Here is a 15,143-nt window from a genome sequence, read left to right on the forward strand (position 1 = left end):
GAGCCCCCACCACCCCCAGCCATCCCAGTGTGACCAGCAGGGCTGTGCAGGGGCTTGGCAATGTTGTTACCTCTCTCCTTTGACAACTGCCCCTTGCAACTTGTTTTTCCCCAGGGCAGAGGGCACCTCCCAAACACTGCCCAGCTGGGTTGTGTTACCCCTCAGCTCCCCCAACAACAGAAGCAATGGACACAAGCATCAAACACACGTTTATTCCCCGCAGCTTTTGTATTCCTGACACCTTATTTTTAAGAGCACACTGGAACTCCAGGATGCCCGTGGGGCCACTCGTGCCCAACCCACGCCAGTGATGGTGTCAGGGCTCAGTGGCACCTCAGAGCCCTCACTGCCTGCTCACGATGCAGCCACCTGTGTGAGCGGCTCCTCCAGGTACTGGACCAGCGCCTGTGCCTGCAAGCAGAGAACGGCATGAGCCACGCTCAGGTGGGTTTTGCAACCTGTGTGCCCACTGCCCACTCACTTACTGTAATTTATATTTCAGTTTAGAACCTTAAAAGGTGTGGTGCAGTGCCTGGACAGAGGAGTCTCTGCAAGGTGCAAAGAATGTCCCAGGAACAGCAGCTTCCTCCAGCCCTTCCATCCCAATCCTCTTCAACAGCTCTTTCCCACATCAAAGCGATGTGGCCCTGCTGACCCCCAGCCATCTCCCCACCAGCTTTACCTTGGCTTTCAGCATCCCAAATCCGACCGTCTCCTTGGCGTACATGCAGAGCAGCAGGTTTGCCACCCGTGTGATGGCCACTCGCCCCTCCTGCCCAGGGAGAAACAGCACCTGTGGCACCCCAGCTCGGTCCTGGCACCACAGCCAGGTGCCCAGGGAGGGCAGGCAGGCCCCAGCCCCACATACCATACAGTCCATGAGGATGAATTTGAGGTTGTCCTCATTGAAGGCCTGGTGCCCATTCTTGTCGTAGGCCACCCAGATGTTGCTGGCGATGGCCGCAGTGACCCTGGCATCGGTGTCCCCATAGCCCGAGTAGGCAAGCAAGGAGCCCTCATTGTTCAGCAGCCTGGGAAGGACACGGCAGGGAAAACTGATGCCTCCAACACCAGACCCTCTTTCAGTATCAGGGGCACAGCAAACCCCCCACCCAGTCCCAAGCACTGCTCCCAAGACACTCTCACTCTGCAGGGGCAAAGCCAGAGAGCCGTGCAGTGGCCCCAGGCCCGAGCAGGGCAGTGCAGGGCTGTGGTGGATGTCTGTTGAAGCAGTGGGACCTGCCACAGGCTGGGGGACAAACACTGTGCATGGCCCCAGCTCTGTGCATGGCCCTTGCACTGTGCATGAGGCATCCTAGCACCAGACATCAGGAACAGTGCAAGGCCCCGGCCCCACACACTGTGCACAGTCCCAGCACCATGCAGGATGTGTGCCTCAGTCCCACACCTGCCCTTGGAAGAGCCCCTCGCCTTCCCCAGGCAGGGACAGGGAGCATCCCTGAGCAGAGGCTGAGGACAGGGGAAAGGCAGGCAGCATTGCCAGGGCAGGAGCAGGGACAGGGTGTGGGGCAGGAGCAAGGGCTGGGGCAGGAATAGGATGTGGGGCAAGAGAAAGGGCTGGGGCAGGAACAGGGACAGGGTGTGGGGCAGGAGCAAGGGCTGGGGCAGGAGCAGGAATAGGATGTGGGGCAGGAGCAAGGGCTGGGGCAGGAGCAGGAATAGAATGTGGGGCAAGAGAAAGGGCTGGGGCAGGAGCAAGGGCTGGGGCAGGGACAGGGTGTGGGGCAGGAGCAAGGGCTGGGGCAGGAATAGGATGTGGGGCAAGAGAAAGGGTTGGGGGTGGGGCAGGAGCAGGGACAGGGTGTGGGGCAGGAGCAAGGGCTGGGGCAGGGACGGAGGAATGGTAGGCAGCATCTCTGGGCAGGGGAAGCACTCCCTGGGGCAGGGACACGGCAGTATCCGCCAGGGTAGGTACAAGGGAAACATCCCCGGGCAGAGAAAGCATCTCCCCGCAATGGCGTCACCCCGCATCAAGCACCGCCCGGGGCCCGCTCGCGGAAAGCCGCCCCCCGCCCGGCCCCCCGCACTCACAGCGTGCTCTGGACGCCGCCGGTGTTGGCCTGGCTGAGCACCTGCGTCAGGGCCTTGGGCCGCAGCATGGCCGCCGCCGGCACCGCGGGGCGGGGGTGGGGCCGCGCCGGGCGGCGCCGGCAAGCGGGCGCGCCGCGCCCGGAGCATGCCGGGAACTGTAGTCCCGTCCGGGTTCTGCCCGCTTCCCGGTGGGAGGGGGCCCGGAGCATGCCGGGAGTTGTAGTCCCGCCCGGGCTCCGGGGAGCCGGGACTCCAGAGGGGCCTCGGCAGCAGAAGGGAGCACGGGGCAGGGGTGGGATGGCGGGCATCGGGGATGGGGCAGGTCAAAGGGGGGCCGCTGCGGGCCCCGGTGGGGCTGGGGCACCACCCCCAGCCCGCTCCGCCCTCCCCGTTCTGCCTCTCCCGCCCCCGCGCTGCCGCTGTTCCTCCGGGCCGCCGGGGGGCGCTGTCGCGGGCCGAGGAGGCGCTGTGGCGCCGCTCCCCGCTCTCTGTGGTGGCGGCGGCCCGGGCTGGCGGCGGGCAGCGAAGATGGCGGAGCCGAGTGGCGGCGGCGGCGGCCCCGGCCCCGGGCCTGGCGGGGACGGGCAGGCAGGGCCCGGCGGGGCGCTCATCCGCGTCACCGTGAAGACCCCCAAGGACAAGGAGGAGATCGTCATCGCGGACGGCGCCTCCGTGCGCGAGGTGGGGGCGGGGGCAGGCCGGGGAGGCGGAGAGGCCTGGGGGGGCTGTCGCGGGGGTTGAGGGGCGAGGGCGGCTGGTCTGAGGGGAAGGGGGGTGAGGGATCGACGAGTGGGGTGAAGGGTTTTTGGGAAGGGACCCGAGTTTGGGGCCGGGGAGGAATTTCGGGCGGGCGTGAGGAGCGGGGGAAGGGGATGTGGGCTGGGGGCGGTCAGAGGGTCGGGGGCCCTTGGAGAGCCGGATCAGGGCTGGGGCTGCCTTTTCGGGGCACCCCGGGCTTTTCGGGCACCCCGGGCTCTTGGCCCTGCTGGAGCCAGGGAGGGAGCCGGGAGATCTGAAGGAGGGCAGGTGCTGGAGGGTTTGGGAGTGGAAACAGCCCCGAGGGCGGGAGGTGGTGTGGGGGGCTCACCTGTGGGAGTGGAAACCACAATAATTGAGGGACTGGGAGAGCGGCTTTGGGGGTGGTGGCAGTGGGAGGGGTGCGAAGGACCGGGGTGGGGTCTGGGGGCTGCGTGGGAGAGTGTTCCCTGAGGGAGCTATGGGAAAGGTGTTGGGATTGCGGGCAGAGCCGCAGGGGTGCGTGGGGAGCGGCCGGGGGAACATCTGGGGGGACATCTGGGGGTCCTGGCGTAGGTCTGGGCTTCTCTGGAGGCAGATTCCCCCGGCGAGGGGAGAGGAGCCAGGCAGATGTTTGGATGAGGTGGAGGAAAGGAAACATCGACCCTTGCACGGGTGGGCTGGGGGGAACCGTGCACCTGCTCGGGAGCGGGAGAGGGCTGGGATTGGCAAGAGCTGGGGTGAGCGAAGGCTGAGATTGGCAGGGACTGGCTCTGGGGCTGTCCTAGCGCTGAGGAAGTGGCGATGCCCACTGGGACAAGCTGTCACGGACTCTGCTGGGCTGGCTGCGCCCTGTCGGACACAGGGCACGAGGTCGGCGTGTGAAGGGCTTGGCAGGGATCTCTGGGCAGCAGTTCAGCGTGGGCAGAGGCTGTGCATGTCCCTCCTTCTGCTCAGGGGGTGTGGAGTCAGGGCTTTGTGCAGGGAGGGCATGGAGCTGTGTGGGGAGAGACACAGGCAGGGTGATCTGGGGCCAGGGCTACGCCATACCCAGCCTTGCTTTTAGAGTTCTGGTGCAGAGGCTGAGTGCTCTGCAACCAGTATGTGTTTCACTCTCCATCCTGGCCTTCTCCTCTGAATTCCCTGTAGTTTGTGTTTTCCAAGTACAAGGCTTTATTTCCTCCAAATCAGTCTGGGAATGCTCTGGCGGGGCCGGCAGTGAGAGTCTTGCTTGCAGGTGTAAATCCCAGCACAGCACACCGGCAGGAAGAGGTGGCCATGCTCTGTGGCATGCTCACAGGGAATTCAGTTGCAGAAATAGGAATTGGAGAAGACCTAGTTTATTTCCATTGGCTGATAAAGGATTATTCCCTTTTCCATAGAGCTCTGTCCTGTATTAAATCAGAGTTTGCCTTTCCTTAGGAAAAAAAAAAAAACTCTCAGATGAGCAGACGAAACCAGTTCAGTCATTCAGGATAAATGGTGTGTTTGGGTTAGGCCTGAAGCACAACTGATCTGGCTTTGGAACCCTTCAGCTATTCTGAGGGAATGGCTCTGCTTTTTCTGAGATTTACTCCATAGTTTGTGATTTCAGAGCTTGTCTTTGTTTTGGTTTTCATTAACACCTCAGACATCAGCAGCAACTGGTGACTGTGTGGTACCTTCATGGGCTCTGAGGACTTGTCAGTTCCTTGTGCTGTTCCCAGAGAGGATGTGATCCCTGGAGCTTTGTGTTTCTGGTACCAATCCTTTGGCTGAAAAATGCTCTGTTTGTTTTTCAGTTCAAAGAAGAGATTTCTAGGCGGTTTAAAGCCAAACAAGATCAGCTGGTTCTGATCTTTGCTGGGAAGATCCTGAAGGATGGAGACACGTTGAATCAACATGGGATCAAAGATGGGCTCACTGTTCACTTGGTCATTAAGACTCCGCAGAAGTAAGAGTTTGGTCTTGGGTCAAATGGGGGCTGGGAATAACTGCTTGTGATGATCCTGGTGAGCTTTCCCTGCCCCAGCTGTACCGTGCAGCAGTGGGGTTTGTCACTAACCTGTCCATGGATGGCACAGCTGTGATGGTGCATGGCAGCCTGGAGGGGCTGGTCCTTTGACATTACCCGTGTGTGTGTGTCTTGGAAGAACCCATTAGAAATGGAAACTGATTCTAGCAAACCACCAAAAGTCCTAGAAAAAGCTGCTGATAAAAGAAATCACTTTCCCAGTGAGTTTGTGTTGCTGTAGAAGCCAATACCTGCGTTTTCTGTCACCTCCTAATACATATCCAGCTCTGAGCCTGTGCTCAGGCTGTCTGAGGTGCCACAGGAGGCACATGGCATGTGAGCCCTGTGGGCACCTGTGTGGCCCCTGGAGGCACAGCTGCACAGGCCAGTGCAGCCAGGGGATGCTCCACGTGGGGCTGTGCAGCCACAGGGCACTGTGGGGGTGCTTATGTGGTGCTGTGGGTGCACCCAGGGCAGTTCCCAGTGGGGATGTGGCTCATGTGCACCACAGACCTCAGACTGAGAATGGGACACAGTGTCCTGTGGGTTTAGCTCTTTCCAGCACTTTCCAGAGGGTGGTGGGCATGGAAGGGTTTTGGGAACAGCTGCTGTGCTTAGTTGCAGCCACATTTCATTGATCACAGCTGTGCCTCAGGCTCTGGCTGCACTGTGCCCCAGCTCCTGGGGAGCTCCAGGGCTGTGTCTCTGTGCAGTTCTGCTGTCCCCTGGGAGAGCTGCATTAATCAAGATAGGTTTATTTCCCTTTTTTTTTCCACCTGTTTTTTTACAAACACAGGGAAGCGTACTGTCAGGTTCTGCAGCCTCTGCTTGGATTCTGCCTCTCCAGATAGCCTGTGAGCCTGTGGATGTTTCTGCTGTGTTCCCTATAAATGTGGTATTGGTGAACCATTTCAAAGGGTGAATCAGAGCTGTCCTAGGCTGCTCATTTCTCTCCTGCTAATAGTCCTAGATAAGTGCTTACTGAAGACATTGCAGACTCTTCCTGTGAGAAGAGGCTGGGAGAAACCAAGTGCACTTTCTCTAGCTTCCTTCTTCCTTTCTTGTTCAACTTTTTGTTTCCTTACTCTTCACCTCTCTCAGTGGCCACTGGTTTTCAGCAGCAGTCAAGTTAGTCTGGACAGTGGACAGGGACCTTCAGGGTTGATTTTTCAAGTTCTAGAAGAGTGAAAAAGGAAAGGGAGATAGAGAAAAGGAATAAATATTGGTCTGGGAAAAAAAATCAGGAAATCATTGTTCTTATTGTCAGAGGTATAATAGCATTACTGAGGTGAGTAAAGTGAATTTTGTGGTCTAATTTAATGAAAGCTCTTCAACACTAGTCCAGGATTCACTATGACTGCAGAGGCTTCAGAAAATCTTTAAATGCTCTCTTTCAAATTCCTGTAACACTCTAGAGGAGTAACTGTGGTAACAAGGTACTAACCTGGATTGGTGTATTCAGCAAAGTTGATGTCCAGCACCTGCTGTGTGGTGGCTTACAACACAGTGTTTGTGTGGGTGTGTTAAATGAAGCTCCAGACAACTTATGTTGGAGCAGGAGCCTTGCATCAAGGTGCAGCCAGTGGCAGAGCTGGGAATTTGCAGCCAAGCTGGCCAGAAATGTTCCGTGGCTTTGTGAGACAGGTGCTGGCTGCCTCGTGCCTCAGTTTCACTCTTTGTACAGTATTGCTGATGCTTCTTTTTGCCTCAGAAGCACTGATAGGAATATTCAGAAGAGAACATTGTTGTTTACCCCATGCACTAGCCCTGCTGTAACCTCCTGTGGTTTCTGTGGGAGCAGCAGAAGGATTTTCCTGTTTGGAGCCCAGTCATTGCTCAAGGATATGGCTGCAGTAAATAGTTCAGTGGGATTCAAGGAACAGTTGGATACAGCTTAGGGTAAGACCTGTCCAGCCACTCTGCGTGGGCCAGGATGTGTCAGGGGCTGCAGTGCATCAGGATGGGAGGCAGATTCCAGCAGATGGAAGCAGCTGGGAGCAGAGCAGTGGGTCAGTGCAGGCAGAGATGGGATGGAGCTGGGGCTGGCTGCTGTGGGGATGCCTGGTGTGCTGGGAGCCCAGTGATCATGGGGTGCACATCATGTATCCCCTTGCCCTTCCCCACTACCAGGAGTTTAATACTTTTTATCCTTTGCAGGGTCCAAGATTCAACATCTGCTGCTTCTGCCCCCAATGCTGCTTCTGCCCCCAATGCAACCCCTTCTTCTCCTGCTGCCCCATCTCAGCCCTCGACATCCAGCAGTGCTGGTTCGGACGCAGGGAGCGGCAGCAGACGGAGCAGTGGCTCGGGAGGTCCTGGAGATGGAAGCCCCAACAGTGCTGCATCCATCCTGTGTAAGTGGGGGCTGTGAGAAGGGAGAATTTCCAAGGAGTTGGGGTTCTTGGCCCCTGTTGTTGTCTCTGCTTGCCTTGGGCTTTGCATGAGTCACTCCCATGGCACATCTTTGTGTCTCTGCTCAAGGTGATGTCACTGAGTGAAGTGTGTGTGTAGGGATATCCTTACTCAGAGCTGGCTGCCACAGACATACAGGATGCCCCTGGATTTGTGGGGATGCAGTTCAGCTGATGTGCCTGTCCTCTTTTGCAGTTGCTGACAGTTACTGACTCACTCCTATCTTCCTGTGTATTGTTCCCTCTCCAGCTGGCTTCGGTGGCATCACTGGGCTGGGCAACCTTGGGATGGGCTCTGCCAACTTCATGGAGCTCCAGCAGCAGATGCAGAGGCAGCTGATGTCCAACCCAGAGATGCTTTCCCAGATCATGGAGAATCCCTTGGTGCAGAACATGATGTCTAACCCTGACCTCATGAGGCAGATGATCATGGCCAATCCCCAGATGCAGCAGCTCATGGAGCGAAATCCAGAGATAAGCCACATGCTCAATAACCCAGAGCTCATGAGGCAGGTGAGTCACACCAGGGCTCAGTAAAGAGGGTTGAGGAGAGTCTTTGTGGACCAACATCAGTGTCTGCACTGTGAGGAGAAGCAGGAATGCCAAAGCAGTGATTTTGGAGATCTCTTCCTTTCTGCTGTGAGCTCCCCACAGACAGATGGTGGTCTTGAGTTACGTGAATGCTGTTTACTCAACCCACATCCTTGCAACTCTTATCTCCCTTTCAGAGCTATTGAATCCATGGTGTATTGGGGAAAAAAGGGATGCTGGGATTTTCCTAGCATGCTGACTACAAGGCTACTGTGTTGTGATTCAGAAATGGGAGTAAAAACAGTGCTGGAGAAGTGGAGCTACTGCAAAAGCTCTTTGTTTCTCTCTAGTTCTCTTGACAGATTATGTAGACACCACAGCTGTACAGTGAGTGTGTCACTACTGTATCAGTGGGGAGCACTAGTGTAGGCTGGGATCCCAGAGGGCTCTCATTTTCCCCAGAGCAGAGAGGACCTGTGTTCAAGAGGATGGGCTGCCTGGAAGGCCAAAGGTTCATCAGAAGGGAATCCTAAGGGATCAGTGAGAATCTGGGTGTTAATAGCCATTGACAGGACTCTGCTGTTTCCTGGGAAGGCTTGTCAAGAGGGTTGTGCTGCGTGGGCCTAGTTTCCATCTGCTTCTCTGTTATTCTGCTTTCAACTGTGTTGGCCATATATGAAATTCCAGAGCTGCAGGACTAAATTGTGAATAATCTGTACTTAAGCAGTTCCTCGAATGAGACCTGGATATTCTTTGTGCAGGGGAGACCCATCAGAAGTCTGGAGAGGGTGGAAGGATCCACCTTCGTGGTTGTTGTGTGTAGTCCATCCAGTCTGAGTGGGAACATATGGGTACTGGATGTTTGGATGTCCTGATACTGCTTAGGAACAGAACAGTCTCATCGAGCTGAACCAAGGCTGAGAAGGAAGAGAGCTGAGCAAGGCTGGGGAGGAGTCTGGATCCCTGGGCTCTCTTTGCTTGGATAAATGATCTCTCTGCTCTCTGCCTGTAAATTGGGTTTAATTATGCTCTCTCTCCTGGGAGCTGAGATTTAACTCTTTCAGTGCTTGGCTGCTGACCAGGCTCTTGACCCACTCTGGCCCTTCATGGTGCATGTAGGCCTGAGCTTTCCACCTTTTCCTCCTTGTCGCAGACCATGGAGCTGGCTCGTAACCCTGCCATGATGCAGGAGATGATGCGGAACCAGGACCGTGCTTTGAGTAACCTCGAGAGCATTCCAGGAGGATACAACGCCCTGCGCCGGATGTACACGGACATCCAGGAGCCCATGTTCAGTGCAGCCAGGGAGCAGGTACTGCTGTGTCCTCAGTGTGCTCTAGTGTGGAAAGGGGCCTTCCCCTGCCCCTCTGCTGATGGGGCAGTTACAGAGTGTGGCTCTTCACCCCTCCACTAAAGTAGCCGGAGAATGTGGTGCAGTGCCTCTGGTGACATGGGTTGAGGTATTGGAGGAGGGACCTGCTGTGGCTCCTCCAGTCCCCCAGCAGGCTGGAAGCCAGCCCTGACCGACAGGCAGGTCCTGTCACTGTTAGCACAGCCCTCTGCTCCCTGGATTAGCTGGAGCCTGATGCCTTTGGAGCAGAGCTGGCTCAGATCCAGCTGGCTGGTAGTGCAGGAGGAGGGAGAACAGCTCTGGCTGCAGAGGGCTGTGCAGACACACTCCAGTCCAGCATTACCTACTGGTATGTCTGGGTGCTGGCTTTACAACGGCATTTTGAAGCCCTGCATTTGGGAGCTGAATCTGGAGCTGTGGCCACTCCTGAGCCTGGTCTTTTTCTGAGGGAGGTGTGTTGTGGATTGCAGATTTCTCAGGAGGCGGATCATGGCACGTGTTTAGCAAATTCTGGACTTGGCTGACTATGATCGGCTGTTCCCTGGCTCGCTCAGCGCTGGGGTTGGTCTGCTGGGACTAACTGATTCCATCTGTTTCTTTTTTTTTTTTCCTCTCTAGTTTGGCAACAATCCTTTCTCTTCCTTGACGGGGAATTCTGACAGCTCGAGCTCTCAGCCTTTGCGGACGGAGAACAGAGAGCCATTGCCAAACCCCTGGAGCCCCACACCCCCTGCTTCCCAGAGCCAGGCACCCAGCAGTGAAGGGAGCACGGGCTCAGCAACCACCCAGGGCACCCCGACTGTGTCCAACCCCTTCGGGCTGAACGCTGCCAGCATTGGCGCTGGTACGTGAGCCAGGAGCCAGAGGGTGCAGGTGCCCCAGTTCCTTGGGGGGCCAGTTCCTTGGGCATTTGAGCCCTGGCTGTGGCTGTTGTCCAGAGGAATGGGTCTAGCCCGCTTGCAGACACAAATGAGTAATTCTGATGCACTTGTTGGATGCTTCCTTTGGGAACTCTGCTGTCCCTGAAGCTCTCAAGAGCAGGAGAGTGGCCAGCAGAGCACTGCCATGGCTGTCCCCAGCTACTGGCTGGGGGATGGAGTACAGGCTGTCACCTGTCACATTATATTTCAGGCAATGCAGTGGTTCTCTGGCTCATCAGGGGTTTTCCTTTGTCTTCCCCTTGCAGGCATGTTCAACAGCCCAGAGATGCAAGGACTCCTGCAGCAGATTTCTGAAAACCCTCAGTTGATGCAGAATATGATCTCTGCCCCCTACATGCGGAGCATGATGCAAACTCTTGCCCAGAACCCGGACTTCGCAGCACAGGTAAAAGTGTTGCAGTTGTCTGCTGTTGCCAGGCAAGCCATGAGCTCAGTGTGAGGTCAGTCTGCTGCTGGGGTCAGGCTGGTTCCTCTGCTCCTCCCTGGAGCAGAGTGAATACACAGTTTGGTTGTATTTCTTGCTAGCCTGCTCTGAGCCCTGTGTGTTTGCAGAGCCCCTAACACAAGAGGTGGCTCTCAGAGGGACATGGGAGTTGCCCTTCTCTTTGCCTGTGGCCAAGTGGCCTCTGTTCAACACTGCTGTCAGGAGTTGAGCTGTCCTGTTTTGATCTCCCTTGGCAGGGGAGCACGTTGAAAGCCCAGGGAGGGAGTCAGGGGCCCCATAACTGACCTGTTCTTCATGGCTTGGTTGCATAGGGTTTAACAGCAAGTGGCAGCAACCCTCTGACCCTACCTACATGTGCTGTCTCTTGCTAGATCATGGTAAATGTCCCCCTCTTTGCTGGGAATCCACAGCTTCAAGAACAGCTCCGCCTTCAGCTCCCTGTCTTCTTGCAGCAGGTAAAGGCCTCTGGTTGGCCCTGTGCTGCCCTCAGCCCCTGGCTCCAGAGCTTCTCCCCCCACTGTGGGCAGGCAGGATCTCAGCTGCTTGGTCGAGTGCACCAGGGAGCATGTGGGCTTGGGGGGGCTGAGGAAGGAAGGGGGTTGCACAGGGGAGACAAAGAGGAAGAGCTTGGTTTGACAAGATGGTCTGAATAACTCATCTGAATTACTGAAAGGTGGACTCCAGATTAGGCTTGTTAAGCTACTTGGAACCCCTGTGTAGACAGTCTCTCACTGTGTTGAGTTTAGAAAAGTTACACAGCTAATTGTTCTAGAGCAGCTGTTTCTCAGGTAAATCAGAGTCCAAAGGCATGTGTCCCAGTTCTAATCTGATTGACCCAGTTCATTTAGGAAACCTGATGTGAGCTCTGTGAGTGTCCTGCAGGTGAGCCCAGAGGTCTGGAGCCTCAGAGGAGGATCAGACACGAAGGCCCGCGCTGGCTGCAGGCGAGAGCCCTGCTGCTGGCTCAGGTGTGACAGAGCTCTGGCTGCCTGAGCTCTCCCTGGTTGGTACCCTGGTGTCTCTCTGCCTTGCTCCCCAGATGCAGAACCCGGACTCCCTGTCCATCCTCACCAACCCCCGCGCCATGCAGGCCCTGCTGCAGATCCAGCAGGGGCTCCAGACGCTGCAGACAGAGGCGCCCGGGCTGGTGCCAAGGTACGGAGCGCTGCAGGGCGGGGTGCTGGGTGGGGTGCTGGGGCAGGGACAGGGACAGAGCTGTGTGCACAGGGACAGGGACAGAGCTGTGTGCGCAGGGACAGGGACAGAGCTGTGTGCCATGGGACAGGGCAGGGACAGGGACAGAGCTGTGTGGACAGGGACAGAGCTGTGTGCCATGGGACAGGGCAGGGACAGGGACAGAGCTGTGTTCCATGGGACAGGGACAGAGCTGTGTGCCATGGGACAGGGACAGAGCTGTGTGCCATGGGACAGAGCTGTGTGCACAGGGACAGGGACATGGACAGAGACAGAGCTGTGTGCACAGGGACAGAGCTGCTGTGCCCAGTGCCAGCAGGCAGAACTGGCTGTGGATTCATCTGGGAGATCTGCTTGGGCTCTCTGTAATGGGACTTGTGCAGGTGTGTGCCTGCAGGCCTCTCTGAGCAAGCTGATTAGCACTTGTTGCTTGCTTGTGCTTCACTGGGAAGTCCTTGACCCTTTCTTTTTGGAGAAAAGATTTGGAATGCACTTGGTCTTTCCCCCATCCTTTGTTTGCTGCATTTGGTGTGGACTGAACTCAAGGACTTTATCTCTGGAGGACAGTATGAGATGACAGACACAAGGCTGGGTGGCTCTGTTGGGGCAGGCTGATCTACTGACAGCCCTCAGCTCTCTGCTTGCTGTCCCCACGGGTCACACTCCATCACAGCAGTTCTGTGCAGGCTTCTGTTAGCTCTGCTCCCTCCCCGTGCCACGTGTGACCAGAACATGGATACAGCCAGTTCAGTTTTCAGAGCTGCCCTGTAGCAGCACCTGCAGTGAGGGCCAGCCTGGCTGAGCCTGCTGGCTGCCCTGCTGCCCCACTCTGGGGGTGAGCAGAGTGCCAGTGCCACCCTGAGCGTGCCCTGCCTCCCTCTGCAGCCTCGGCTCCTTCGGCCTGCCCCGGATGCCCCCGTCCTCCGCAGGAGGAAGCACAATCCCGGAGAACCCCGTTCCCTCCGCCTCCACGCCGGCCAGTGCCTCTCCAGCTGGGGGTGGCAACCCTCAGCAGCAGCTGATGCAGCAGATGATCCAGCTGCTGGCCGGAGGAAGCTCTCAAGTACGTAATGCCCAGTGGGGCTGGCACGGGCAGGGAGGTCTCTGGGGGTCCCCAGCTCACCCCATTTAGGGCATGTGGTCCCCAACAGTCTCCTGTGCTTGTGGTGCTCTAGGCCAGGTTTGGTGTTGGGTTCTGGCTGATTCTTTGGGGTGTTGAACACTTTGAGGGGTTTAAGCTCAGCATGCTTAACTCCCTGCACTGCTGCCACTGTGTCTTGGTTTGGAGGACAGGTGTCTGCCAGTAAAGGCTGGAGCTTCTCTTTGAAATGGAGAATGTAAACTCCTTTCCTCTAAGTTATTATTATAATTCTGAAATTAAGGGGCTCTCAGGCAAAGATATGGGAATTAGGAATAACAGTTCTTTACTAGGAAAATTAAAATAGAAATTCAGTATTACAAAGAACAATCCCAAAACCCTGCCAGAGTCAGAATCCAAGCTGACACCCGTCAGTCAGTCAGGGTGTTGGCACAGTCCCATTCAATGGTGGCTGCATCCTCCTGCAGTGGCAGATGTGGTTCAGCTGGAGCAGTGCTCCTGTAGAAGGTGCAGTTTTCCTCTGAAGCTCCAGGGATGATGTGGAAAGGTCTGGTTTTCCTCTGGAATCCAGTGGAAAGAAGGTTCCTTGGTGTCCAAAATGTCAGTTTTTATCTGGGTAGGAAAGGCTTGGCTCCTCCCCTGGCTGGAGCATCTCCCAGTGGGATGATGGAATTTTATCAGTCATGCCCTGGGACTCACTGGCCATTAACAGGAGATATCTCCTGGAGGGAGGATGGGCTGTGGGAAAGATAAAGATGATTGCCCAGCTGGTTTAAAGATGACCCATTAGCAGATAGTATGTGCCACTCAGCTTCAGCAGATGGTGACAGAATCCACATTTCTGGCCACGTCCTGCATTGCAGCCCAAGACACTCTGTCAGTAGCGAACCAGAACTGACTGTGGTGTGGCTGCTGTGCCACAGCCCGAGGGGACGTGGAGACTGTTCCCACAGGAGCCTGAGGCTGGGCTTGGGGCTCCTGCTGCACTCCTGTTGGAATGCTGTCCCTGACTCCAAGGTCTCTGTCCTTCCCTGGCAGGCGCAGAGTCCCGAAGTGCGATTCCAACAGCAGCTGGAGCAGCTGAATGCCATGGGCTTCATCAACCGTGAGGCCAACCTGCAGGCGCTCATCGCCACCGGCGGGGACATCAACGCAGCCATTGAGAGACTGCTGGGCTCCCAGCCTTCCTAAACTGTCCTGCTGCCCCACCGGCGCCAGCACATGCATCCATACACATGCACAGGGGATCTTTCCGGAAAGCCCGCCATCATTTTCATATCTGACAGCTGTCCATGTATTTAAAACAAAAAGATACAGCTTAACCCTTGACCTTCCTACTAAGTTAAGATTTCATGTTGAAATGCTCTTTAACTGGCTTGTATGTGGATTCCAGTTCTCATCGTGGCCACAGAGACTTCAGATGTGTATTTTTTCCTAAATATGCCCTGTCTCAGACACTCTTCTCTCTCTCTCTAGATGGTAGAGGCGATACTTCTAGTTACTTACCTGAATGATTGTGTTTTGAGTAGCTTGATTTTAACTGTACATGATTCCTTCCCCTAGCCCTCCTTTCAGGCAAATATTTAAAATATTGAGCCAAGTTTGGGGATTGGTTATTTCTCTCAGCATCTTATTGGGAATGGATCAAAAGAAAAAATGAAATTACCTGAGAATTTCTGATGTCATTTGTCTTAATGTTTCCTGGGATGAACCGAGCCTGTGGCCCTCACTCACAGGTGCCTCCAGTCTCCTGGTAGAGGGTTAATGGGTGGGAAACCTGTGTTTGAAGTGTGGCCTCTTTACACTCTGGGGGTGGTGTAACGGAGCCTGGGGTGTGCAGTGACCAGGTGTGCTGTTCTTGAGCTTGAGTAGAAGGTGCTGTGCAGAGGAAGGTGTTCTGAAGGTGTGTTTCTGCCCAAGTCATGTGGTTCCTGGTCGGAGGTGTCCGGGGGCATTGACTCCTGTGCTCAGTGGGCTCAGTGTTACAAGTGTGAAAACTAAAAAAGGAAATGGAAAATAAGCTAACGGTCTTTTCGCTTCACTGGAAAATGTTGGAGTTCGTGTTCTTCCCAGTTGAGACCCATCCTCCACCCCCCTTCCATTCTGGTGTGTTCGAATGTTCCGACTGTCCAAGAGACTCCAGGACCAGCAGGGTGGTATTTCCAGGAGCCTCCATGGCTGTGTAATTTGCATACACCATTTTTATCAAAGGACAATAAATGCGCACAACCATCTGTCTCCCTGCATCCCTGTCTCATCCTTGCCTGCCTCGGCTCAGCTGGGCCAGTTCTCAGTTCCTGGGGTTTAACCTGTCCTGTCCTGTTCCCCGTGCTCACAGCAGGCATGGGGTGTCACACTCCCTCTCCACCTGGCCCAGCTGCCTTCCCTTGT

General features: G+C 55.9%; 2 protein-coding genes across 4 annotated transcripts; one reads left to right on the forward strand and one right to left on the reverse strand.

The window, feature by feature from the left end:
- Window positions 1–192: 192 nt before the first annotated feature.
- Window positions 193–2,197, reverse strand: LAMTOR2 (late endosomal/lysosomal adaptor, MAPK and MTOR activator 2). Of its 2 annotated transcripts, XM_056510612.1 has the most exons (4): window positions 2,053–2,197; window positions 869–1,031; window positions 683–772; window positions 193–411 (listed from the first exon to the last, which is right to left on the reverse strand). In XM_056510612.1, the coding sequence occupies exons 1-4, from the start codon at window positions 2,118–2,120 to the stop codon at window positions 355–357; spliced, it is 378 nt and encodes a 125-aa protein (XP_056366587.1). In that variant the 5' UTR covers window positions 2,121–2,197; the 3' UTR covers window positions 193–354. The 2 variants fall into 2 exon arrangements, with proteins under 2 accessions (XP_056366587.1, XP_056366588.1); XM_056510613.1 differs by lacking the exon at window positions 683–772 and having other exon boundaries at window positions 2,053–2,160.
- A 355-nt stretch (window positions 2,198–2,552) lies between these two features.
- UBQLN4 (ubiquilin 4) lies at window positions 2,553–14,990 on the forward strand. Of its 2 annotated transcripts, XM_056510609.1 has the most exons (11): window positions 2,554–2,733; window positions 4,569–4,720; window positions 6,938–7,134; window positions 7,442–7,704; window positions 8,876–9,034; window positions 9,692–9,917; window positions 10,260–10,399; window positions 10,831–10,914; window positions 11,499–11,614; window positions 12,539–12,716; window positions 13,791–14,990. In XM_056510609.1, the coding sequence occupies exons 1-11, from the start codon at window positions 2,581–2,583 to the stop codon at window positions 13,941–13,943; spliced, it is 1,821 nt and encodes a 606-aa protein (XP_056366584.1). In that variant the 5' UTR covers window positions 2,554–2,580; the 3' UTR covers window positions 13,944–14,990. The 2 variants fall into 2 exon arrangements, with proteins under 2 accessions (XP_056366585.1, XP_056366584.1); XM_056510610.1 differs by lacking the exon at window positions 10,831–10,914 and having other exon boundaries at window positions 2,553–2,733.
- Window positions 14,991–15,143: the final 153 nt, after the last annotated feature.

This window comes from Oenanthe melanoleuca, chromosome 25, assembly GCF_029582105.1.
Source record: "Oenanthe melanoleuca isolate GR-GAL-2019-014 chromosome 25, OMel1.0, whole genome shotgun sequence".
Classification (NCBI taxonomy): domain Eukaryota; kingdom Metazoa; phylum Chordata; class Aves; order Passeriformes; family Muscicapidae; genus Oenanthe; species Oenanthe melanoleuca.

Coding starts and splice junctions, on each gene's coding strand:
- UBQLN4 (XM_056510609.1), top strand. CDS start 2,581: ATGGCGGAGCCGAGTGGCGGCGGCGGCGGCCCCGGCCCCGGGCCTGGC. Junction 7,705..8,875: donor ACCCAGAGCTCATGAGGCAG/GTGAGTCACACC, acceptor TCCTTGTCGCAG/ACCATGGAGCTGGCTCGTAA. Junction 9,035..9,691: donor TCAGTGCAGCCAGGGAGCAG/GTACTGCTGTGT, acceptor TTTCCTCTCTAG/TTTGGCAACAATCCTTTCTC.
- LAMTOR2 (XM_056510612.1), bottom strand. CDS start 2,120: ATGCTGCGGCCCAAGGCCCTGACGCAGGTGCTCAGCCAGGCCAACACC. Junction 1,032..2,052: donor GGCGGCGTCCAGAGCACGCT/GTGAGTGCGGGG, acceptor TGTCCTTCCCAG/GCTGCTGAACAATGAGGGCT. Junction 412..682: donor TTGGGATGCTGAAAGCCAAG/GTAAAGCTGGTG, acceptor CTCTGCTTGCAG/GCACAGGCGCTGGTCCAGTA.